The 25,360-nt window shown below is 43.6% G+C and overlaps 2 protein-coding genes across 5 annotated transcripts; both read left to right on the top strand.

Annotated features, from left to right (window-relative positions):
- Positions 1-590: 590 nt before the first annotated feature.
- Positions 591-18,877, top strand: chd8 (chromodomain helicase DNA binding protein 8). 3 transcript variants are annotated; one of them, XM_046407281.1, is made up of 39 exons: positions 591-740; positions 1,739-2,805; positions 2,993-3,319; positions 4,337-4,450; positions 4,567-5,078; positions 5,214-5,325; positions 6,195-6,398; positions 6,585-6,653; positions 6,756-6,811; positions 6,915-7,032; positions 7,137-7,220; positions 7,367-7,504; positions 8,031-8,152; positions 8,411-8,654; positions 8,748-8,924; positions 9,200-9,343; positions 9,461-9,559; positions 9,659-9,818; positions 10,700-10,910; positions 11,067-11,262; positions 11,451-11,621; positions 11,755-12,045; positions 12,209-12,429; positions 12,532-12,734; positions 12,865-13,021; positions 13,108-13,197; positions 13,325-13,428; positions 13,629-13,752; positions 13,888-13,963; positions 14,075-14,346; positions 14,802-15,034; positions 15,249-15,926; positions 16,029-16,135; positions 16,255-16,476; positions 16,681-16,776; positions 16,879-16,992; positions 17,080-17,181; positions 17,278-17,382; positions 17,750-18,877. In XM_046407281.1, the coding sequence occupies exons 2-39, from the start codon at positions 1,840-1,842 to the stop codon at positions 18,107-18,109; spliced, it is 7,779 nt and encodes a 2,592-aa protein (XP_046263237.1). In that variant the 5' UTR covers positions 591-740; positions 1,739-1,839; the 3' UTR covers positions 18,110-18,877. The 3 variants fall into 3 exon arrangements, with proteins under 3 accessions (XP_046263237.1, XP_046263238.1, XP_046263236.1); XM_046407282.1 differs by having other exon boundaries at positions 6,192-6,398; positions 16,032-16,135; XM_046407280.1 differs by having other exon boundaries at positions 6,192-6,398.
- Positions 18,878-20,020: 1,143 nt separating this feature from the next.
- On the top strand, positions 20,021-25,261 carry tox4a (TOX high mobility group box family member 4 a). Of its 2 annotated transcripts, none has more exons than XM_046407284.1 (9): positions 20,021-20,621; positions 20,717-20,782; positions 20,909-21,205; positions 21,316-21,561; positions 21,665-22,003; positions 22,137-22,217; positions 22,319-23,035; positions 23,840-23,982; positions 24,069-25,261. In XM_046407284.1, the coding sequence occupies exons 1-9, from the start codon at positions 20,517-20,519 to the stop codon at positions 24,124-24,126; spliced, it is 2,052 nt and encodes a 683-aa protein (XP_046263240.1). In that variant the 5' UTR covers positions 20,021-20,516; the 3' UTR covers positions 24,127-25,261. The 2 variants fall into 2 exon arrangements, with proteins under 2 accessions (XP_046263240.1, XP_046263239.1); XM_046407283.1 differs by having other exon boundaries at positions 20,029-20,621; positions 20,906-21,205.
- The last annotated feature ends 99 nt before the right edge of the window (positions 25,262-25,360 follow it).

The raw sequence follows: 25,360 nt of genomic DNA, 5'->3' as shown, positions 1-25,360 counted from the left end.
ATAAAACAGTTAAAACTGCGAATAACCATATTTCAATCTGTGGGCACTAGAGGGCGGCAAACCCCAAATCTCCCAGAACTAAATCACCAGTGCGAGCACCTAAGTCATCATCACGTTGATGCCTTGAAAAGAGCTCTTTTTGATAAATCAAAATATGATCAGAAATAAAAATATCGGGCAAATATTTATCAGTGTATCCAAGAAGCCCCGGTGTATTTTTTTAAATAAAGTAATAAATCAATATCAAGATGAGGATGGTTTCTGAGCTAAAGCCATTGTAATAAAGCCCTGAAGAAACGGAGTGTCATTCACAAACAGGCCTCTTGGGTCGTGTAAACCTTTAACTCTCTGAGATAACTAAAATGTCGTCTATTTTTCTCCAGTCAGCTCTAAAAGGCCTGCGCTTTCTAATGTGAGGATCTACGGCAGTAAAACAGCAATGTTGAAGATCACCCAGTCAAATGGTCCCAGCTAGGCCGCATTTATTGTTTTCTCAACCTAACTATGGCTCCTATCCCGCCCAGAAGCGGCTATACATAAGACGGGTAGCTCGTAAAGCCAATGAAATAGCCGTATGCTGCCGGCTTGGGGGTAAATGGACCAATCATCGTTCGATAGCATCAGAGGGGCACGCTTTCTACGCTTTCTCTGGCAAGAAGTTAGTTCCTGCTCTTCCCTGGCCGTTTCCTGTAATCGTACAGTGTTGTGAGACGGAGAAAGCCATGTGTGTCGATGCAAAGGTAAATTTAGCAGCCCGAAATTATTACTGTGAGAGTTAGGGCAGTGGATTTGATGGTTATTTTCTGGTATTTTCGCTGAAAAATAGACGCAGACCAACCGAAACAGTATTGCGGCCTAACCCGTGTCTGAACGTTGACGGGCAATGGTTATTGTGGCACGTTGCTTTGGTTTGGTCCGGTTTGTTGATGAGACTGAAGGAGTCCGGTGGACTGAATGGTTGGTAGTAAATGACAGAGAAGCGAGGTAACGGTACCAACATACAATACACCGTGGTTTTTAAGCCTCTATATGTATTCGGTACCACACACGCTTTTGTATTGGGCACTTCTTGGTCGCGGTACAAGCTAATGCTAGCCGACGGTTTTGTGAGAAAGACTGCAATACGACCAGAGAGGGGGAAGCATCCTACCTCTCCAGCATCAGTACCCCGCTCGTTTGACTTCACTACCTACTATTTTCATTCACTGTATCTTCCCTCGGTAGTCTAGCGTAGTATGTTATCAGTGAAACTGCGTCATTTTATTTGTAGTCTTTTTTTTCGAAACCCTTAATGTTACATTTAACCCGTTTTCTGGGCAAGGACCGGAGCTCATCAGTTTACTGAGTTTTATATGTTATGTAAACTTTTTTGTTTCATTGTTGTGAAATGAATTCGTGGCATGATGGATTTAACTTAAAAAAGAGTAAACTTGACCATTCTAGTCACAGAAACAGAACAACATCAGTAGGAAACAAGGACCATATGTTAAATGAGTTCCTTTAATCAGATAGGGCCTTATTTGCGAAACATCTGTGTGCTCCTTGATATCTTTTTACACTTAGACAGTTACTTACTAACACTTGAATAAAGCTCACCAAATTGCAGGTGGTATATTCAGCTTTGAAACAGGTTTGAGTTACATATTTAGCAGCACATTAGCATAAAGTGGTGGTTGTTTAAATAATGTCAAAGTCATTAACTTTTTCTTCAACATCACTGTTTTTTCTCTTTTACCAGCTGTTTACCTAAAATTTGAGAGGAACTGGACTGCAACTATTTAGCTTCCATCTCGGAGTCTTTTTAACATTGTGCCCGTCTCCCTGTGTGGAGTGGGCAAGATGGCAGACCCCATCATGGACCTCTTTGAGGACACACCCCTGTTTAACCTGGATGCCCTACCAGATGATTCTTTCTCTCAAGGCTCCTCAGACCCAGTGGAGGAAGCCCTTAAGCTGGCATTGGGCCAAGTGGACCCGCCATCTGAGCCTGAGCTCACGGTCAGCACGGGCCTTAATGATCCTGTAGCAGCTCCCACCATGCCAGACCCTGCGCCCATTCAGGTCCCCACACAGCAGCCAGTGCCAGTAGTAACTGCTCAGACTGTTTCCATAGCTGCAGCTCCCACTGTTGTCCCGGCCCCTGCTGATTCTGTACCTCAAATCCAGGCCCAGACTACCATACCTATTGTCAGCAACACCAGCGTGGCCACCAGTAGCACTGTCCTGCTGAACTCACCTCTGACTGTTTCCACCTCTCCGGCCACCACCACTGCAACCACGCAGCTCACACAGATAACCCACCAGCTTACTCCACAGCAGTTAGCTGCCATCACACAGCAGGCTGGTGGTAAAATTGTTATTCTCAAAGGCCCCCAGGGTCAAGCCCAGGTGCTGCAGACTGTATCAGGAGCTACAGGCCAGACCAGTGGAAAGGTCATCCGTGTGTTGTCTGGCACTCCTTTGAAACCTGGTATGTCCATACTGCAGGGGGGGACAGTTTTAAATCAGGCGAGCCCAGGGCAAGCTCAAGTGAAGGTGGGTGGTGCAGGGGTGCAGAGGCTGCTTCAGTCTCCCAATGGACCAGTGAAACAGATGCTGCTGACCTCCATGCCCCAGCAGACGCAAGGCCAAGCAGTTCAGGTTCAGATTCCAGCCCAAACGCAGATGACTCAGGGCCAGAATCAAGTCCAAGTCCAGCCTCAGGCTGCCCAGATCCAGGTCCAGCCCCAAGGCCAGTCAACTCAGATCCAGGTCCAGGCTCAGGGCCAAGTGCAGCTTCAGCCAGCCATGCAGACCCAAACACAGGTAAGCACCGCATCTTCTGTCACATCTTGAAGTCTGCAAGTTATCACCCTGACAGCTACACCACAGCAGGAGTGATTTTATGGTTTGCACATGTTTGCTGAGATCCAAAAGCTGTATTTTTTTTTTTTTTTGGTCAGTATTTTTCCTGAGTGTCATAACTAGTCTCCTTCTGCGCTTCTGACTTTAGGGTGGCGAAGCAAAGCGTATAACCCTGGTTCTCCAGCAGCCCTCCCAGGCTGGCTCTGCTGCCCCTGCGGGTCAAGCTGTTACAGCCCAGCAGCAGGTCACACAAATCCAGCAAGTTCAGACGGCCCAAGCAGGGCAACAGCAGCAGCCCCAGGCCCCAGCTAGACTAGTGCTGGGTCAACTCCCTGGAGGCAAGCTGGTGCTCCAGGGAAACCAGTTAGCAGCCCTGACCCAGGCTCGGGCTGCAGGTCAGGCTGGAGGGCAGCCCAAAGTCCTCACAATTCAGCTGCAGGTGCAGCAACAGCCTAATCAACAAGGAGGAGTTAAGGTGAGAAAGGAACGTTTTTTTTTTTTGTTTGGAACATTTTTTCGGTTTAGAATTACATAAGTTTTAAAAAAAAAATCATATTAGTTTTTTCCTACACTTTGTATTTTGTTTTTCACTCCTGTATCTTTTGGAATGTGACAAGTTACTCTGAACGTTGATATTCTCGTTTGAATTCATTTTTTGTTTTCTTTTAAGAAGGCATGCATACTGCCAGTTATTCTTCATTAATGCTCTTGAAACTGGGTGTTGAAGGCCTTGAATGTTACTGACATTAACAAAAGCAGTGCATTCGATATTGACATTTCTCTGCTGGAAGTCAAGTTTTCAACCAGTTCTGTAATGTTAACACTACCTGACACTATGTATCAGTACACTGTAGCAAGTGAATAAGTTGTGGAAACATTTGGAGATAAATAAGACAATAGGAATTTTAGCTCAGGCTTCCCTTTGCCCTTAGACTGAAGGTTTTCAGGTTTAGTCAGAAAGTCAGAAATGTGGCTTTTTCTGTATGTAGCTGTAAACTTAAATTAGGTGTTGGTTCTTAAAATTTCCAGCTTCCCTCGAGTAACGTTCAGCAGAACTTAATGCTAGATCACCACAACATCATGTAAAATTTATGTGCATTTTGAGTGTCTGTTTTTTGACTGTCATGGATGTACTTGCAACCGGCTCAAATCAACAGAGCAGAGCATTTAGGTGATACTTATTAGATTATTGTTTGGAGTCTTAGCCAGATTTAAAAATTAAAAGATCAGAGATGAAACTGATCCGTGTGCATTCAGAACAGAGATTGTTCCAGGATTTGTCTAGTCTCGCTTTGCATCGCCAAGCATGTGAACACCCTGAACCGATATCGATTAGTATTTACTAGAGTACAAATATGAAAGTGATACTATTCTTATCTGCCTGTTGTTAAGATGTCGAACAAGCAGATTTTACACATATTGTTAAATTTACAGAAGATATACTCTACCTGCTTTGCTGTTGCTTGACCTGTCTCTTCTTCTGCTCTTGTAGTACCAACTAGTCTCTGGAGCTGGCAATACAGGCAGCCCACAGGTGTTGCAGATCTCGCAGGGCCAAGGGGGACAGAGAGTTGCAGTGCCACTCAAAATGCTTCTGCAGCCACAGGTAGACCTGCAGATATGCATAGACAGTTACTTATTTTATATGCCTAAGAGGGGACTGAGGGGTTTCTTGTAAAATGTGACAGAAAATGCAAAGTTTCTTCATTATCCGTCATACAGACAAGCTCAGCATCCTCGGCTGGTGGCACGGTCTCTGTGGTGAAGGTCGTCAACACATCGGCTGCAGGGCCCTCTGCTACAACCACCACTCCGTCCCAGGCCATCCGCATCACCAAGGCCCCTGGCGATCCTTCCTCTGTGCGACGAGTGGAAATCCTGTGCAAGCAGGAGAAGGCAAACCGTATCGTGGCTGAAGCTATAGCACGGGCCAAAGCACGTGGTGAGAAAAACCTGCCCAGAGTTTTGAACCAGGATGAGCTTCCAACCACACAGACCTCCCCAGAGACAGGAGGCACTGTGACTGTGGTGTCTGGTGCTAAGAAAAAGAGCAGCGGAGGGGGAGGAGGAAGCAGCAAGAAAAAAAGTCCCGTAGCTGGGGGAACGATGCCCAAAACTACAGGAGGGGCTGATAAAAAGGGTAAAATCAAAACACCAGGAGGAACAACTGGGGTTGCTGGATGCACAGTAATACCTGGGGCTGGGAACAAGAACAAAAGCAAGACGAAGACTAAGTAAGTGATATGAATGTGAGGAGGGCATCATTTCAGTATAACTAATTTCTGTTGCATTGTAGATATTTATGGCTATCTTTTTGCCGCTGCTTCAATATGTCCTTGTCTTTCCTCTCTCCCCCATTTTACCTGCAGCACCATTACTCTAGTGGGAGCAAAGAAAAGAAAGAGAAATGTGTCCTCAGACCACTCTGATGGGGAGTTGAGTCCTGCCTCGCCTGCTGCACTGGAGGATGACTTGATTACGGTACAAACACAAACGTGGTCACATAAATAAGAGATTTCCCTCTAATCTTATCAGTGGTCAGTGCATTCAACACCAACTCGTCATTCAATAAAACATGAAAAGCATCAATGTTATGGAATAGCTGTACCTAAAATCTGGTTGTACTAATTAATTGCATGTGTATTCTGATGTGAGCAAAGTCAAAACATATTTATCTCAATGGAAATAATGGAATGAGAAGGTTGTATAGAGAAATGTTTCAATTTTACTCTTGTCCAACACAAACTGGTTTGGGTGTTTGTGAAGCAGGATGGTTGCCTCCCTGTGAGAAGGTTGGCACATAGCCGTTTAATTTTTGGTCCATGCTAATTGTTAGAAATCAAGTGTGATGATGGTTGTTGAACAAGCCAAATGTCACTGCTTGCTTGTGTTAAAACGTAGATTAATGGTCAGGTAAAGTGAACTGCTCTCTGATGAGCCTACATCTCGTGGTGTCTGGCTTGGACAGGGTGTTTTAATGGTTCCTTTGGGAGACTGCCAAAATTTTAATTTGACTGTAATTGTTTATATTCTTTGTTCCATAAAATGAAGTTACTGTCTCAAATGACAAAAGCGATGTGCCGTGAAACCTGTTTGAGCCAGTCATCAGATCATCAGCACAACTAACAGAGCATGCTTCTGTTTTTTAGTTTGAATTATAGTGGAAAGGATGCTGCACACGAAGGTGGAACCTTTAATAATGTATTTTCTCATTTTACATACATCTTAGATTGTGCTGTGTGCACATGTTGGCATTTTGTTAGACCTTTTAAAAAAAACACCCCACTTACACCCCTTTCTCTGTCTCTCTCTCTCTCTCTCTCTCTCTCTTTCTCTCTTTTGGCCAGAAGAGGCGCTCCAATCGTGTGGTGAAGCGGAAGAAATATACAGAGGACCTGGATATCAAAATAACAGATGATGAGGATGAGCAGGAGGATGTAGACGTTACCACAACCGCAGCGGCTGTGGCCTCCATCAGTGGCGGGACAGCAGCTCAGCTTAAACAGGAAATGGAGCTGGATGTTGATGGACAGCCTAGCATGCAGTTCTTTGTGGTGAGTTTAAAGCTCTTCTATTAGTTATTTCTTCTCTGGTAAGTTTGAAAGGACGGCCATAAAGAGATGGATGCTGCGTCTGTTTCTTTATACATGTTGTATTTCTGTAGTGTTTTGATTTGAATGTGAAGAGGATTGAAGGTGTCCAGGTGAACAGTTTTGTTATTACTTTATTTGTTTTAACAGGAAAATCCAAGTGAGGAAGATGCTGCCATTGTAGACAAAGTTCTGTCTATGAGGATAACCAAGAAGGAAGTATGTTTATTTCAATTCTTAAATTTAGTCCAATGCAGTTTTTAATTATGTTAATTTAGTTTGAAAATCATAAAAATACAAAAACCTGTTCATCTCTTCAAGGTATCACCTGGCCAGTATGCCAATGCAGAGGAGTTCTTTGTAAAATACAAGAACTAGTAAGTTTTGATATCTAGGTGAATAACTTTAGCCTTGGAACTTGACAGTTTTATTTGTTTAGAAAACATCCAAATGACTAAAACTTTACTCTCTTGTTCTCAGTTCATACTTACACTGTGAGTGGGCCACTTTGGAGCAGCTGGAGAAGGATAAGAGGATCCATCAAAAGATCAAGAGGTTCAAGACCAAGCATGCACAGATGAGGCACCTCTTCCAGGAGGTGAGAGGGAAATGCTGAAGCCTTCTACCTTAGGATGTGGTTCAGCTGCTTCAACTATAGTTTTTCCATGTGTCTGCTGTCTCTGACCCTGTGGTTCTCTGCAGGACGAGGAGCCTTTTAACCCAGACTATGTAGAGGTGGACAGGATTCTGGATGTTTCCCACAGTGTGGACAAGGACAATGGCGAGGTGAGACATCAGACCTTGTCAATAAATCACTTTGACATCTGGACAGGAGAGATCAGCTATTGATCTTTGTGTCCCTGAACAAAATGCTTTTTTTCTATGAGGTCGCATAGAAAGTTAAATACTTGCTTTCACTCTGTTTTGTCAAGCCTGTTATCTACTACTTGGTGAAGTGGTGCTCTCTGCCATATGAAGACGCCACCTGGGAACTGAAGGAGGACGTGGACGAAGGCAAAGTCGAAGAGTTCAGGAAAATCCAAAACCGACAACCTCGCCTGAAGAGAACAGTGAGCAGTCATTTCTAATCTCCTGAGTTTTCTGCACATTCTGTATTTCCTCATAAGAAACCGGTGTTGGGGGAAAGAAAACAAAGTTTTTCATCTCAAGTGGAAAACAGTTCATCGCTAAAGAGAAGAAGCAATGAACGTGGGTGGGGTCTTTAGATTAAAAAATATTAATAATATAATATATATAATAGTAAAAGTAGTGGTGCATATTTTTTTGTTTCATCAACAACAATGAAAGGCAAAGATAACAAGCTAATTATTTATTTAACTTTGTTTGCGGTTTATTTTGTAAATCATTGAAGGAAATTTTGCCTTTCAAATGAAAACAACATTCACTCAAGATGTCAATAGAAAAATAAACTGCAAAATAATCCTCCTTCCTCTTAAACATGAACAGACTCGATAACCTGAGTCTATACATAGAAAAGGAAAAGAACAAGAAAAAGTGAAAGCAAAGCAAGTTCCAAGTTATAAAATACCTGATGCCGGTGCCAAGCGATACCTGTTCTTCCTTTCTTCTGCTCAGCCGCGGCCGTCTGCCAGCTCGTGGAAGAAGTTGGAGGAGTCCAGAGAGTACAATAATGGCAACACACTCAGAGAGTACCAGCTTGAAGGAGTCAACTGGCTGCTCTTCAACTGGTACAACAGGTATTTATCACACAAAGACAGGCACCACATTTCACAGTCACCTGTAACATTGTGTGTTTTGAAGTCAGTCAAACTGGATTAGTCTTAGTGTAATTAAAGCAATTTAAGAATTAGGATTGTAGCAGAGCTATAAATCAAAGTACAACTTGAAGTCATTATGTGTTCTATATTTTGGAAATCTTGGTCCTTTTGGAATGATGCTTGTTGAGTGCTTCTTTCAGTGGCTTCATTAATAACTCTGTTTCTTTTGTCTCTCAGGCAGAACTGTATCCTGGCAGATGAGATGGGTCTGGGGAAGACCATCCAGTCGATCACACTGCTCTCCGAGGTTTACGCTGCTGGGATCCAGGGCCCTTTCCTGGTAATTGCGCCTCTCTCCACTATCACCAACTGGGAGAGGGAGTTCTCCACGTGGACCAACATGAACGCTATTGTCTACCATGGCAGCCTGGCCAGCCGACAGATGATCCAGCAGTATGAGATGTACTGCAAGGATGATAAGGTGGAGTTACTGATTATAGTTGCTGTTGACATTTTAATTTACTGACTTTACCGATGTTAAAAGACACAATAAAAACTGCTATTCTCTTTGCAGGAGCACTTGATCCCAGGTGCATACAAGTTTGACGCCCTCATCACAACTTTTGAGATGGTGTTATCTGACTGCCCAGAGCTGAGGGAGATCTCATGGCGCTGTGTGATCATTGACGAGGCTCACCGCCTCAAGAATCGCAACTGCAAACTGTTAGACAGCTTAAAGATGCTGGATCTGGTGAGTGAATCACAGCCAGATTTTAAAACAAAACCAATGATCAAATGTGCATAGAATAAGTCACATAGTTAAATGTTGTACTTGAGAAATTTGTGTAACTAAATATGAATGTAAATATTTTGTATAACTAACGTTTGTGTTTTAGGACTTCATTTGAACTTTCTGATATGTTTTTCTTCCTCTTCCTCTTTCCTTCTTTTTTCCCTTTGCTTTCTGCCCAATGAATATTTGGTCCTACTTCTCCTTTCTTCCTCCACTGTCTCTCCTCCTCCCAGGAACACAAAGTGCTGCTGACCGGCACTCCTCTCCAGAATACTGTAGAGGAACTATTCAGCCTGCTTCATTTCCTGGAGCCAGCTCAATTCCCTTCTGAGACTGAATTCCTCAGAGACTTTGGAGACCTCAAAACAGAGGAACAGGTGTGAAAAATACTCATATTGGCACCAGTGCACACACACCTATCAGTGTTCTTTGTCTTGCACATCTGCACAGTATATTGCTATTGCACAGCTGAGCAAATCTTTTTTTTCCCACAGGTTCAGAAGCTGCAGGCCATCTTGAAACCCATGATGTTGCGACGGCTCAAAGAGGATGTTGAGAAGAACTTGGCACCCAAACAGGAGACCATCATTGAGGTTAGTGTAAATAGTGTACGTTCAATGTAAACTGTATTGTTAGGAGATCTGAATGACATTAATGATGCAATGAGCTGATTCTTAGACTGCTTTTCCCAGGTTGAGTTGACAGATGTCCAGAAGAAGTACTACCGGGCCATCCTGGAGAGGAACTTCAGCTTCCTCAGTTTAGGGGCCAACAGCAACAGCAATGTCCCCAACCTGCTCAACACTATGATGGAGCTACGCAAGTGCTGCAACCACCCCTACCTCATCAATGGTAATGGATCACCCTTCTTCTTCTTCTTCTGCAGGCATTATTAATAAGTACCCTACTGTCTTTATATTTATTGGAAGGCCATTTCAAAGTATTACTAATGTTATGTTTGGCTGAAAAACGCCGTTTCAAGTGGTGCCACTACCCCTTGTAGCTTGTATTATTTGATGCCATTTTGCAGAATGAACTCAGGTTAAATCAGATGTGGAATGTTTCTCTAAAGCTGCCTGCACATGATTAGCAGTCTGAGCAGGTTTCGGCTGTGCTGAGAGAACAGATTTACAGGTTATTGCATTATATATGCTGTGCAAACAAGAACTACAAATGAAAACGGATGACAAATGCAGTGATCGCTCATCTTAAAAACAGACTAATTAATCTTTCGAAACTTAACGTCTTTCTTTCGTTGCAGTCAGTTGCAATATGATTACACTTTGTAGAAAGCGCCGGTCCTATAAGATCTGACTTAGTGAAATGATTGTAATTCATCCTGTAGGAAGATAAATTCTAAAAGTTGTTGCAGAATCCTGAAGTGATAACATGGAAAAAGCCTAATGCAGGCTGTTTATAGTCATGGGTTGTTCAGGGCCAGTTCAAATGTCATGCACATAGGAGTCTAAGTTGTTTAATATTTAGCTTGACTACTGGTCAACATAGCTAGTTTTAAAGAAATAAAAGCTCAAACATGAAATGTTCTGGTGACATGTTGTAACTGTCTCAGTGGAGCATTAAAGTGAACTGTTAATGTAACTGTAATATTTTTCCCAAGTTGATGATGATGATAAATTTGATTAGTAAATATCATCACACAGCAGAACAATGCCCGTCCACTTGTGAAAAGCTAGTCTCTTTGAAATTTGCCTTTTCTTTCTCCCCCCGTCCAGGCGCAGAGGAGAAGATCGTAGCGGAGTTGAGGGAGGTGTATGACCCCCTGGCTCCTGACTTCCATTTGCAGGCCCTGATTCGGTCGGCCGGCAAGCTGGTGCTACTGGACAAGCTGCTGCCTCGCCTCAAGGCTGGTGGCCACAAAGTGCTCATCTTCTCCCAGATGGTGCGCTGCTTAGACATTTTGGAGGACTACCTCATCAACAAGAGGTAACAGGGTCAAGGACTATTTTAACATAACTGGTGATTTATTGATTTATTTATTTATTTATTTTTCGAACTTTTTCCCTTATTTGTTCCAAATTTTATGAGAATCTATAAGGTGTGTTAATAGGTTAAATAAGCTATGTTAACTTATCTTTACAGATACCTTTATGAGCGAATTGATGGCAGAGTGCGTGGGAACCTACGACAGGCTGCCATCGATCGCTTCAGCAAGCCTGACTCAGACCGCTTTGTCTTCCTGCTGTGTACCCGCGCTGGCGGCCTGGGTATTAACCTCACTGCTGCTGACACCTGTGTTATATTTGACTCTGACTGGAACCCTCAGAATGACCTGCAGGTATGAGATGGTGCTCTAACATCTGATGTAAAGTTAGGCCAATGAGACAGAGAATAACAAACCATCATCACGTGTGTTGGTCTATATGACAGTCTGTTACATTTAAGTATTAATTCATCTTTTTATATCACCATCTTTATATCTAATTCTCTCTTGACTTCTTTTTTTAATTTTAATCCCTCTATTAGGCCCAAGCAAGATGTCATCGTATTGGCCAGTCTAAGGCTGTCAAGGTCTACCGTCTGATCACTAGGAACTCCTATGAGAGGGAGATGTTAGATAAAGCAAGTCTGAAGCTTGGCCTGGACCGTGCTGTACTGCAGAGCATGAGTGGCAACAAAGACAGCAACGTCAACGGGGTAAGAAAACTTAGCAGTCATTAACTCAAATTGCCCTGTCATTATTAGTTTGAGCTGTATTGCATCTTGTTTATTTTGAAAAAAATACTTTGCCTTATCCATTTTGGGCCACTTGTTTGAATGCTTTTAACAGATCCAGCAGTTCTCCAAGAAGGAGATTGAGGACCTGCTGAGGAAAGGAGCCTATGCTGCCATCATGGATGAGAATGATGAAGGCAGTCGCTTCTGTGAGGAGGACATTGACCAGATCCTTCAGCGAAGAGCCACCACCATCACCATTGAGAGTGAAGGAAAGGGCTCCACATTCTCCAAGGCCAGCTTTGTGGCTTCAGAGAACCGCAACGACATCGCCCTCGATGACCCTGAATTCTGGCAGAAGTGGGCTAAGAAAGCTGACATAGACATGGACTCCATCAACAGAAAGGTAAGTGCAACGTGTTTGATTTTTGTCAAGGCATGTTTTTTTTACATGCTTAGGCAGTGTGTTATCTTGTTGTATTTTCTTTTAAATAGGCTCGTATAGTTAATGATTATCTATTCCTTGGAGTAACATGTTATTGATGGAAAAAAATTTTATCCTCTCGTAGAACACTCTCGTGATCGACACTCCTAGAGTCCGCAAGCAGACCCGTCAGTATTCAAGTTTAAGAGGTGAAGGTGGAGACCTGTCTGATCTGGACAGCGATGACGAGTATCCACCTGCAAATTCCAGACAGTCGCGTGCCTCCCGACGCTCTGACCGCCACAGCGGAGGAGGTTACGGCCGCACTGACTGTTTCCGGGTGGAGAAACACCTGCTTGTCTATGGGTACGTATATTTTGCTAAGTTTCATGTGCTGGATGTAATTTGTACTCCTCACTTTCATCCCTTGTTCTCCCTCTTACCTGTTTTCTCCTTCTTCTTCTCCAGCTGGGGTCGGTGGAGGGACATCTTGTCCCATGCCAGGTGTAAGCGGCGTCTAAGTGAACGCGATGTGGAGACAATCTGTCGAGTCATTTTGGTCTTTTGTCTTCTCCACTACCGTGGAGATGAGAACATCAAGAGTTTCATCTGGGAGCTCATCACACCACCAGAGAATGGGCGGGAACCCCAAACACTACTCAACCATTCTGGTAGGAGCTGAACACAGATTGCACGATGGTTTATGTTGGATGTCTACGTTCTCAAACTGGTAAAATGAATAAATGATTTTGTTTGAAGGAGAAACATTTATTAACTGTATAATTTTCTCTCTCTCCTTAGGCCTGTCTATCCCTGTTCCAAGAGGCAGGAAGGGTAAGAGGGTGAAGGCCCAGAGCACATTTGATGTTCAGAAGGTGGAGTGGATCCGCAAGTATAACCCTGATACTCTGCTTCTGGATGACAGCTACCGCAAACACCTCAAGCACCAGTGCAATAAGTCAGTGAAGTCCAAACAGCTGTATATGTGTGCTCTCTGTGTACGTATTCACATTCAACACTAAAAACTCTACTCTCCCACTTCAGGGTGTTGCTGAGGGTGCGTATGCTCTACTACCTGAAGCAGGAGGTTATTGGCGAACATGCCGACTCTGTCCTGAAAGGGGCTGATATCAGGTATCCAATACCACCCTTTCTACAATAAGTCAAATGCGCACACACACACACACACACACACACACTGACTCAATCACAATGATACACTTGAGCAGAGCTTTCAATGCATTTATTTATTTTTCTCCAGGGATGTTGATATCTGGATGCCTGAAATGGAGCAGCAGGAGGTACCTGCAGGATGGTGGGATGCTGAGGCAGACCGCTCACTGCTAGCTGGTGTATTCAAACATGGTAGGTTTTCTCTATAGTTGATTACATTTATGAGAACAGGGTGAGGATTTGTTATGGCCAAAATATGAAATTGTTTCTTGTTCAGTGGAGGTCATCTTGATCATCATTGTAAAATGTGTCAAGCTGCTCCAGTTGCCTCAGATCTGGAAGTAAGCATTTTTGTCATTTAAGAACCTTGACTCTATCTCTATTGTTACCAGGTTATGAGATGTACACCACCATGCGTGCTGATCCCTGCCTCTGCTTCCTGGAGAGAGTTGGTCGGCCTGATGATAAGGCCATTGATGCCGAGCAGCACACTGGTGATGCTGAGCTGGGAGATGAGTGAGTGTTCCTGGCTAACAAGGCCAATTGCAACTTATTTACTTGCAGATTTATAACAGACCAAAAAGTTTAGGTGGACATTGTAATACTGTAGACATTTCACATTTCAATAGCTTTATTGTTTTTGATGTACAGTGCTGACTATGATAAGTACTCGGAGGACCCAGAGTTCAAACCGGCTTCAAGACACACCAAAGATCTTTTCGAGGAGGTACAAATCTTCGAAGTGTTTCTGTATTCACCAGTTAATTTGCAAAGACTTGGTTGAATATTTCTTGACCTAAGCAACAGTTTAACAAGTCTCTTTGACCCTGTCCTCCAGCCGGACTCCATGAATGTGGACGATGAGATTTCTGTGGAAGATAAGGCGGGGCCAGCAGTCACAGAAAGCTTATCCAGCCAGAGTGGTGGGTGCGACTGGCCCTCCAGCTCATCGCTTACAGCACGGTTGCGGCGGCTGATCACTGCTTATCAGCGCAGCTACAGACAGGAGCAGCTAAAGATTGAAGCAGAGGCAAAAGGTGACCGCAGGCGCAGGCGATGCGAACAGGCCAGCAAGCTTAAAGAGATTGCACGCCAGGAACGCCAGCAGAGGTACACTGTTGTTACATTATTTTAAACTGAAATATCCTTACACTTCAGCACGTACTAAAGTTTTCCACTGGGTAGTTATTGTCTTAATTCAAGGCTTTTACTGTTGTAAGAGTGCACAGTAATGTTAGTTAATGCAGGCTTAATTTTGTTCATTCTTGTTATTAATTCTGGCAATTCCCTCTTTCTATCCTGTGCCACGAATGTGTTCACGTCATCATTCTTTGTCATTGGTGCTTGAACATTCTCTTGAAATCAAAAAAGTTATTTTTAGATTCAGTGTCACTGAAAAGATAAGATAGGTAGGTTCTTATTAGCCCCCCACAGTGGGGAAGTAACAGCCTTTCCAAAAAAAAATTTAGCAATTCATCCCTAAAAAGTTATGTTTTAAGTGGATACTAATATTCAGTATTTTTCTTGTCATCCATCACTTCACTTGCCTTCTGGTCTTCTCTCAGGTGGACACGTAGGGAAGAATGCGACTTCTACCGTGTTGTATCCACTTTTGGCGTGGAGAAAATAAAAAAGGAGCCAGGTCTTCCAGAGGGTGGAGATCCCGAATTCGACTGGAACCGCTTCCGTACCTTTGCTCGTCTGGATAAAAAAACAGATGAGAGCCTCAGTCGATATTTCCGCTCTTTTGTTGCCATGTGCCGGAGAGTTTGCCACCTGCGCCCAGGCCGTGGGGAAGGTAAGAATAGACTCAACTGAGCTACTCTAGCAGCAGTTCAAAGTGCTGGAATATTGAACTTCTCCTGTGGTTTAAACAAGCAACTGCAGTATTTATACTCAGGACATTTTGGATAAATTCATGTTAATATGTGAAATTACAGTCTTCCTTACTTTGATAAAAGCAGAGTGTGTTGAGTTTACAATACAGTAAATCTTCTCTTGATTCTGCTCAGATCCATCAGAGCTTTCCCAGACTGTGGCCCCTATCACTGAGGAGCGTGCTTCCCGCACCCTTTACCGTATTAGCCTCCTGCGTCGCCTTCGTGAACGAGTCCTGCCCCACCCTTCCCTGGATGAGCGTCTGCCGCTGGCTCCGCCCAGCTCCGAGCTGCCAGCTTGGTGGAATATACCAGACCATGACCGTCAGCTAATGCTCGGCGCTGCACTGCATGGTGTCAGTCGCACAGAGCTCTCCATTTTTTCAGACCCACAGTTCACGTTCAGTCAGGCTCGAGAAGAATTCATCCAGAACCAGCAGGCCCCACCCCCTCCTCCTCCTCCTCCTCCACCACCACCACCTCCGGCACCGCCTGTCGTACCCCTCAGTCAGCCAAAGACTGTGGAGGACGTGCCCTGTGTGAAGGAGGAGGGAGTTGGAGAGGGTCCCGGGGTGCTTGGAGGTCAAATTGGCGCTGACCTGCAGGGTATGCCCTTGAGTCACCATGACGGCAAAACAGGAGGGCAAGGCTGGAGCTTGAAGAGGAGCAGGGGGAGGGTTGGGAAGACTGGAGGAGGAAGAAAAGGAGAGGGAGGGTCAGATTCTGATTCAGATTCTGATTCAGGGTCATCATCATCCGAGCGATCAGGCAGCAGTGATGAAAGTGGAGAGAGTGAGGAAGAGGTGGAAGGAGGTAAGTTTGTAGTTAAAGAGAAAACTGTTGAGTCCTGCGAGTATAAAGACAACAATTTGAATTATTTTTCCCTGTTTTTTTTGTTTATTTTTTTTTTTTTAGCAGGCATCAAGCTGTGTGATGTGGATGAAGACAATAGTTTACTCTCTATGACTCCATCTCAGGATGGTATTCCTCCTCCTGATCCTCTCAGAGTAGACTGGCCCAAGGTAATTAATGCGGAGTTACCCGGTTTATCTAACTGGACACATCGCTCTTCGGGGAATGGGCCACATGTTTACGTTCTTGTTGTCACTGACGGATATATGGGGCTTCCTCTTTGTCGCAGGACCGTGTGTTGATCAACCGTCTGGACAATTTGTGTACTCTTGTGCTGACTGGTCAGTGGCCCTCAGGGCGACGCTACGTGTCTGAGGCTCAGCTCAACCCGAGCTCAGAGCTGGCGGCAGATGAGATGGCCTACACAAGGGTGATCCGTAAATCCAGCAACATGCCTGGTGGCCCTGCTGCAGATGGAGACGATGGAGAGTTCACTGTCAAACTCCTCAAGGTGGGAATACAGTGGAGGATTATCTGAGGCTTTCAGTTTACAACTTTCAGTTGCTTTTATTTGCTCATAAAGTAATTTCACTGCTATGAATCTGATAGGTTTCAGTGTCAGGTCTTTCAGAATTAATTCATTCTATGTTTAAAATCGAAAACGTGAAAATGTGTAGTTCACAGCTAAATAACCCTTTGACTCTCACCCTGTCAGGAGGAGGGGTTGAAGCTGACCTTCTCTAAGCAGGCCCTGATGCCCAATGGGTCTGCAGGGGAGAGCAGCAACCGCAAGAGACGCAAGGATCAAGAGGTACATCTAACACATTTTTCTATAAAATACAGCATGAGGTGGATAGAAAAACAAAATTGCTTTAGGTGTTATGGGATATCTTACTTTTTGTTTGTCTTTTAGTTATCTGACCCAGAAGGAATCCTTGATCCACTGGAACGTACTCCTCGGCGCAGAGACCCTCCCACCTGGCTGAAGGAGAATCCAGATTATGAGGTGGAGGGAGACATGCTTGAGGTACACCCATGACACAGATCCGCTATCAGGTGGAAGGTCATAGCTCCCTTCTTTTGTTATATCACTTGACTTGTCTTGTTTCTTCAGCTTCTTGTGAATAGGAGCAAGAGGAAGAGGAGGAGGAGGGCAGATAAAGCCCTGACAGGCAGTGAGAAGGTCAAAGTCATTAACATGAGGACAGGAAAGAAGGTGAGACATGCAATAAATTGGTTCCATACATTTAATAGGTTGATAGTGAATTATTTCTCCCGAACAGACAAACATCCAAATGTTTGCCCTCCACAGGTTGGAGCTGCTTTCTGTCCGATGTTGCAAGACCTGAGGGAATACCTGGAAGAGAATCCTGATAATGCAGTAGCACCTGATTGGTCTGAAACTGTTCGAAACTCTGTACGTACTTAAAATGATATACCACTAGAAGACATTGCTGTGTAGTCTTTTCTGGAAACGTGACATTACTTTTTCTGTTGCTTTTTCTCTGGTCTTCTGCTTGCCTGATTCTGTATGTAGCTGTCACAATGTGCAAAAGTGTTTAGGTCTGACTTTCAAAATGCTTTTAAAGTAAAACTGAAATTTGGTTAAGACAAAGTGTATGGTGATTTGATGGAAGAGAATTTATTGCATTTAGATACACAAAAAGGATTCTCCCAGATTGATGCATTTGGATCTTAAAGGCCATTGAACTGTGCTTACCACATCACACAAGATAAACTCTGTGAGTGATCAAGTGTTCTAATAATATTAATTCCTGTCACAGGGCTTCCTGCCTGAGACCCTGTTCCACCGACTGCTGACTGAGCACTCGGAGATCCCGAAGAAAAGCCGGCGCCGCCATCACCACCACCACCATCACCACACTCCAGATCCGACCCCCGAAGATCCAAACCTGGACGGAGTCGAGGAGGAGACTCTGGTGTCAGACGGAGCTTACATGATGGATGAAGAGGACCTAGAGACCTCCCATCACTTCCTCACCAGTCCGGACTTTGACGTTAAAATGGAGGGTGGTGACAGCCTTTCCCAAGGTGACTATGATAGCTCGGATCAAGAGGCACTATTGGACGATGTTATCATAGCACAGAAGGACTCTGACTCCTCATCAAGCTCAGAGGATTGACTGAACCCCACTCTCTGAACACATCTGACGTAGTCCCCTTCTCAACAATGAATCATGTTATTCCTCATTTATTTTTACCATATTATGTATCAAATTATGTATGAATCTTTTTTGTTGCTACTTTTATTCATTTATTTTATATATAGGGAATTTTTCCATGAAAGGAGCAGGTTTGCACCCATCTGTGTTTTTTTTTTTTTTCCATCATCACAATTGTGTTCCATCTTTGTGACCTCGAGCCTCCTCTCTAACCTCTGACAAAATGGCAAAAAGCTGAGCTTTCTTACTGTCACGATGTGTCATTCTCCTCCCCTTCTTTCAAACCTGTTCTTTCTCATCACATTCCCAGCCATGACCAAAAGGGGACCCCTGCTGTACAGATACCTTTTTCTTATCTAAGAACCTCAATGCTGGTCCTCTAGCGCTACATGAAACTGGACATGTGTACTGAGCAGAACCTGGATCCAGATCCCACAATCCCGCCCGACCTCATTTGGTCATGTCTTCTGTATCCAGATGAGTCTGTGAACTAAAAGGGGATCCAGTGTGTGGATGTACTGTTATTGTTTTCACTCTGTGGGAGGGGGGAGGGTGAGGGAGAGGGGAAGTGGCTTATAAGTTACTGAAGCAGTGCTAGGGGGTGGGTGTATTGTACAATGTAGAGCTGGTCAATTGTGTACTATGAGATGACAGCAATGAGTTACTATTCTTGTTTTATGATCTGAGTGTATCTGTGAAATGAATAACAGCAATCTACAGTGAAAGCAAGTTTGTGCGTGTAATTGTGTATTATTGTTACTTAGATCAAGCAGAGGTAGTAAGGTTTACTTTTTGTACACCAAATTGGTTATGTCCATTTCTTTTTAATAATTGTCTTAATTACAGCAGATGATAATGCATAGGAGCTTTTATTAGCAATGGAAATAATGTTCCCATATATAAAATATTCAAGACCTAGAAAGTATTAGATATTAACACTACATCAAATAATTTTGAAAGAAATTTCAAGAAAAATGATTTTAGTTATATATATATATATTTGTATATTATGATGAGTTATAGACATTTAATTATGTACATATTCTTGTCTAAATTTCAGTATGTGCCTATTGGAGTTTGTATTTTTAGTATTTATAGGTACACAATAGAATTACAGTTTAAGTTTCTTTACTAGGTTTGAAGAAGTCAGGACATTTAAACTTTGTACTGAAAACTACTAGGCACTTCCCAGTTTAAAGACAAAAAGGTATAACCTTAAACAATAGCCCACAAGATTTGGCAGATATGTGTAGGTTTACTGCACAATATTTGATAACGAGTAGGCTGTTTTGTTCCCCCTAGGGTCAACTTCAACAAGACATAAATCTTGATTTATTTGATTTATTTATTTCTTGCGGTGGGGTGTACTGCTGCCTTCACTGCGTTTTGCTTTTTGTACATTAAAAATAAAAAGTAGTTCCAACATCTTAAAAAATAACATGGCAGATTGTATGCTTCCTCCTGTTTAATTTTACGCTTCAAATTAAATGAAAACTAGTGCATCTGACATTTAAGGTATCTAGTTCTTTCAAATGGCCCACCAAACAGTGACGCAAACAAATATGGTTATTAACAACAAAGTTTTGCCAATTTCACTTTCATTGGTTTAAGAAAGCTTCAATATTGATATTGTTTGTTCCTTAAATGTCACTTTTTGGCGAGTCACACAGCGCTAAAACATAGTGTGGACGTTTAGCTACGCGATAGTACGCGAGAATACGTACTCGACCAGTATATACACGTACGTATTCCATAATACGTTGGGAAACGCTCGGCGTTTCAATTAAAAATGTCAATTTTCCGACAGTCCGTGAATACAACACTGCTTTCTTCGGTTCACCAATTTTTTCCCTAAGATGGCGAAGTCAAGTCCCGCCCCTTTTTGCCTCTTATGGGCTAGTACTCGTTACCTTCGTTGGTTGGATTGGTTAGATTTAGGTATGACGAGTAAGATTTGTTAGGGTTGTGGGCGGGTCATGGCTTCACCATCCTGAGAAAGAAAATATTCTCCGGGTCCATACCATTGTGGTAGCGACATGCTAGCAGTTGGATTGAGTTGTGTTGGGCAGTAAGCTTAGCACCCTGAGGTCTTACACATAATATCTTGGCAACATTTCGATTTTTTTTTTTTACTGTTTTCAGTCCCAAATCCCCTTTAATGTCCCAGGTTTCCTTAGGACGTCAAAGTTAAGATAGCTTGGCAACATCTTCTCGACATCAACGTTATGTGATCGACGGCGATTAGCTGGTTAGCTAGCTAGCCGCGAACAGCTTTCGTTAATGTTGGAATAGTTTATCTAAATTAGTAGGGAACGTTAGCGACATATACATCTTGCTTGATTGTCTGTTTGGATCAAATAATTTCAACATGGACCTTAATTTTTACTCTGAATTGTCGGATGGTTGTCCTCAAAATGTTGATTCGGAGTTTTTGGACACCCAAGGTTATGGTGGATACTCTGAGGGAAATAAGGTAACATTAGCCAGTTTTCAGTTAGAAAGTTCAGATTTGTATGTTCGAAATGCCGAAGTTTGGAGTATTAGTTAAATACTAACGGTTTCTTTCAGTTCCCTGAAGGCAACGACAGTTACCTCACCATCAGTGGAGCGGGCCATCCCTTTTTGTCGGCTGAGGTGAGTGAGTCATTGCAAACACTTGTAGTGTATTTTGACAAGTTTCCATTGTACTGATATTTATGCATGGGCTTCAGTTAATTATGGACTGACCCATTATTCTGGCTTTTCCTCCACATACAGCAGACCTTCCATACTCCCAGTCTCGGGGATGAGGTTTTTGAGATTCCTCCCATCTCCCTTGATCCAGACCCGACTTTGAGCATGAGTGATGCAGTATCCCACTTTGAGCTGACTGATGGATCAGACGGCACTGGGGGACCTTCAGGCTCTCGTAGCCTTGTTAGCAACTTGGTTGTCGAGGCCAATGACCCTTCCTTCGCTTCCACCTTTGTGAACTCTGGGTCTCAAGGCCTGGAGCAGCTGAACCTTGGAGCAGTGGGCCAGGCTGGAGGGGGAGCCCTGCTGAGCTCTTCTGCATTGGTGAGTGCTCTACCTGTGGAATCTCACGCGGAATTCAGTTTAATCTGTCAGTAGTTCATTACTGCACTTAAGAGTTGTTTGTGACTTTTTGTGTTCTGATCCCTCTACAGGAACTGGGGAATTCCAGTGGTTCACATTTCAGCAGTTCATCCCCCATGACCATCGATGTCCAACTTGGTGATATCGGTCATGGCCTTTTGGGAAGCAATCACCTGTCCACTATTAACCAGTCTGAGCTGGCAATTGGTCTTGGGGGTGAAAACATTAGGCATCATTCAGAGACGTCTGATCAGCTGCTGTCTGCAACACCGTCACCAGCTGGCTCCCTGCAGGATGAGGACATGGATGACTTCAAGGTAGAGTCTGTTTGAGTGTTTTTGGGATTTCATGCTATGTTTTAGATCCTGCAGCTAATACATTCTCCCCTCTCTCTCTTCCACTTTCCCTCTTCCTAATCAGAGGAGTGTGCTGGTAGACTCCCCCATGTCTCTCTCCTCTGCTTCTGCCCTCTCCCACATGTCCCCCCACTCAGGTCCTACATTGTCTGTGTCCCCGGCTACGGCCAGGAGAGGCGGGGGGAAACCAGCCACACTGGCCTCAATGACTGGGACTGTGGGGACAAAGAAAGGACGGAAGAAGAAAGACCCAAATGAACCACAGAAGCCTGTTTCAGCATATGCGCTGTTCTTCAGGGACACCCAGGCAGCCATTAAGGGCCAGAACCCCAATGCCTCTTTTGGGGAGGTGTCAAAAATTGTGGCCTCCATGTGGGACAGCCTGGCTGAGGAGCAGAAACAGGTAGAAGAAAAGTTCCTTGTGCCCTGGTCACTAGTGTCTAGTGTCAGTTTTTGGGGAGAAAAATGATTGTTGGTGGTAACATGGAGACAAAAGACATCTATTTCCAACAGTGGTGTTTGTTTTTCTTCACTAGGTGTATAAGAGGAAGACAAAAGTAGCCAAAAAGGATTATTTGAAAGCGCTGGCAGCTTATAAAGCTAACCAGCTCTCACAGGTAAGACCATATTGTTCTATTTCTTCGGTATGGGATGGGATTTCTACAAGGTCTCTCCACTCACAACGTTTTTCTAATCTTTTTACGTGTCTTCATTTTAGCTTGCCTCTGAAGAGATGGAGACTGCCCCTTCACCACCTCCACCAGTGGTCAACCCGACTCCTGCAGCCATTCCCCCTGCTGCTCACCATGCCATTCGCCCGGCTAACAGCAACGTAGAAGAGAACACCATCACTAACATTTGTGCCTCCAACATCATCCTGGACGTCCCGGAGATGACCACACGTTCCCGCACGGGGGCAAATAAAGCCGGTGCTCCAGCTGCTGCAATGGCCCCTGCCCAGACCATAACCAAGATCATAATCCCAAAGCACATGCTGCAGGCTGGGGGGCAGGTGGTGACTGTGTTGCCAGGAGGAGTCCGCGCTCTGCAGCCTACGCTCGTAGTGTCAGGTGCCTCTCGTCAGCCACCGCCGCTGCAGCAGATGCAGAACACGCCACCTCCACCACGGCTCCAGCAAATGGCGCCGGCCCCTCCACGCTTACAGGCCAAGCCCCGCGAGGGAATCGCCACTCAAGGTCTCCCTGTGTCCATCACAGCTACAACTCCGCCTCCACTACAGATAAAAATAGTCCCTGCGCCCTTGCAGGGCAAAGACGCCCTGCCAATTATTGTCCCTAATACAGCGGATGTGCCATCTACTGCGACTTCTTCTGCCCAGTCTGCACCCATTGTGTCTGTGCAGGTGGTGAACTCTGCAGACACCCCAGGTCACACAGAGGAGGATGAGGTTACAGAAGTCCTACATTCAGAAGAGGTAAATGTTCTTCTTTGTTCATTGTTGTTGATGGTTTTGGTGTGTTTTGTGTGAGGGTGGGACCTTGTTTATATATATATATATATGTGTGTGTGTGTGTGTATATATTTGATCACTTATTTAGAAAAAATCCTTATATCAAATACAAACAAAACAAAGCCCAAATGTCTTCATACGTGCTGAAATTTTACTTCACTCGTCTGAGGTCTGAGAGTATACAAGAGTATACTTGGGTCCACATGACAGAAGTTTCACTATCAGATCGTGAACACACACACACACATAGGATCTGTGCGGATGTCCTCTTGTTCTTTGTGACTGCGCTACAGCAAGCAAAAGAATACATTATGTACATAAGTGGAACAAGTCCTCCAAGCAAAGTCCAAAAAAATATGTCAAGTATAAAAGGTAGTCCCTGGTGTCTGTGACAGTTCATAACTGTCCATGTGAGTAGAGATATTAGAAATAATATGGCACAGCTGTAAATCAGTTTGTGTGTGTTTGAGGACATCTGGTGAGTGAGAACAACATCATGCTTACAGCAGCTAAGAATTAACTCTGTGTTTCCATGGCTGCTTATGTGGGAGACGCTGTGCACACAAACACTGTTGTCTGCAGACCTCGCATAGACTCAAAGCTGTAACTGCTGTCAAAGATGCCTTGACTTAACACTGACCTGAAGCGGGTGGATATTTAGGAAATTAGTTATTTTGTGTTTTATGTTGATCTTCTCCAGGTCAGTGTAAGGAAAATCCCGGCCAATGATATTAATGACTTTCTACGAATCTTTGCTCTGTTTTTCAGGATGAGATGGAGGTGAACGGGGCTGGTGACGCCCCAACTATGAAGAGCGTGTGTGTGAGGGCGGGCTGCAACAACCCGGCCGTAGAGAGCAAAGACTGGGACAAAGAATACTGCAGCAACGAATGTGTGGCCACTCACTGCAGGTTTGTGGACGTTTGAACCATATGTTTGTTTGAATTTTGTTTCCCACAGACTCCATCGTGTGAACGTAATATTTTCTGTTTTTCAGAGATATATTCAAGGCTTGGTGCTCGATCAGGAATCAGACCATGGGAACGGTGAAATAAAGAGCAGCCCCTTCCGGCCACATCAGTAGAACGCTTACTTTTCCACTAAGAGTGAGTGTTCCAAGTGGAAGGACAGATACAGAAGCAAAGCAGTGCAGGAACGTCAAAAACATACTTCACTCTAGTGTCAGTTCTCATTGTTTTATACACGTACTGTAGGTTTGACAATTATTGTTCTGGACAAAAAACAAGTAGTATTGCTAAATAGCACTAATGTAAGACACTGAGCCCATGTTGGCACACAGGAAATTCATATGTTTTGATTATGTATATGGTTTTTAGTCATGCCTCATGGGACTTGAAGGCAGCTGGAGAAAAGATCAGCACAATGTAGTAGTATTAAAGTTGGCCAAGATCAGAGGTTTTCAGAGTGTGAGGCAGACCTCCGCAGGGCAGCCCAAACAGCTTCAGGGGAGGAGTGTGAATGAAAAATATTACACTAGTTATTAAAAGGAGATCACATAGAATAGCCCAAGTGTGTGTGATTTGGTTGATGGAGATTTGTTTTGTTTTTTTCTGAAACTAATAAATGCTTTGGACCCTTTTTTATGTATTAGGTGTAGCCTGAAGTTGTGTCAACCAACAATGTAAGATAAGAAGGATATTAGGGCTCAACTGGGTGTCTGTGAAAACAAATAACATAATAGTGATCCCAACAGTCATCTAGAAATTGAGTGAGTGACAGCATAGTGCGAGGCGAGGGACACCTTTCTCCAAGCTCGGTCTGAAAGGAGACCAGCAGTCTCAGACTTTGAAAACCCCTGGTCAAGGTAATGGTATTCCTTTTTTTTTTTTCCTTTTTTTAACTCAAGTCCACACAGCTCAGTTTATACTTCTTAACTGGAAATTGTTGATCATACAGTGTTTATTGTCTGATTTGAAACTCTTGTTTATTGCAAGAGAGTTGAAACACCAGAGCAGTTCAAACAGTTCAAGTTGTTTCTTTACTCAGCTGGAAAATGCATTAGTTTGAGTGGAAAACAGTTTGTATCACTGTATACTTTATTTTTGTACTGTGGCACTACAGTGGCCTTCTAGATTTCATTTTTTGTACAACACTGTTCAGAAGATCGTCAGCTGTTAAAAAAATGCTCAAATTAATGTTTTTTTTAAATAAATGAGCAAAATTGCTTAATCCAGTGCTTTTTTTTCCTCTTTGTGCTGTCACCTCAAGTGATGTCATCTACTTTTAAATAGATATATCTGAATAACTGACTCTTCACTACATTTTGGC

Source organism: Scatophagus argus, chromosome 13 (assembly GCF_020382885.2).
Source record: "Scatophagus argus isolate fScaArg1 chromosome 13, fScaArg1.pri, whole genome shotgun sequence".
Classification (NCBI taxonomy): Eukaryota; Metazoa; Chordata; class Actinopteri; family Scatophagidae; genus Scatophagus; species Scatophagus argus.
This window is presented reverse-complemented; position numbering and strand designations above follow the sequence as displayed.

Coding starts and splice junctions, on each gene's coding strand:
- chd8 (XM_046407280.1), top strand. CDS start 1,840: ATGGCAGACCCCATCATGGACCTCTTTGAGGACACACCCCTGTTTAAC. Junction 7,505..8,030: donor AACCTCGCCTGAAGAGAACA/GTGAGCAGTCAT, acceptor TCTTCTGCTCAG/CCGCGGCCGTCTGCCAGCTC. Junction 8,925..9,199: donor GCTTAAAGATGCTGGATCTG/GTGAGTGAATCA, acceptor TCCTCCTCCCAG/GAACACAAAGTGCTGCTGAC.
- tox4a (XM_046407283.1), top strand. CDS start 20,517: ATGGACCTTAATTTTTACTCTGAATTGTCGGATGGTTGTCCTCAAAAT. Junction 20,622..20,716: donor GATACTCTGAGGGAAATAAG/GTAACATTAGCC, acceptor GGTTTCTTTCAG/TTCCCTGAAGGCAACGACAG. Junction 21,562..21,664: donor AGGACATGGATGACTTCAAG/GTAGAGTCTGTT, acceptor CTTCCTAATCAG/AGGAGTGTGCTGGTAGACTC.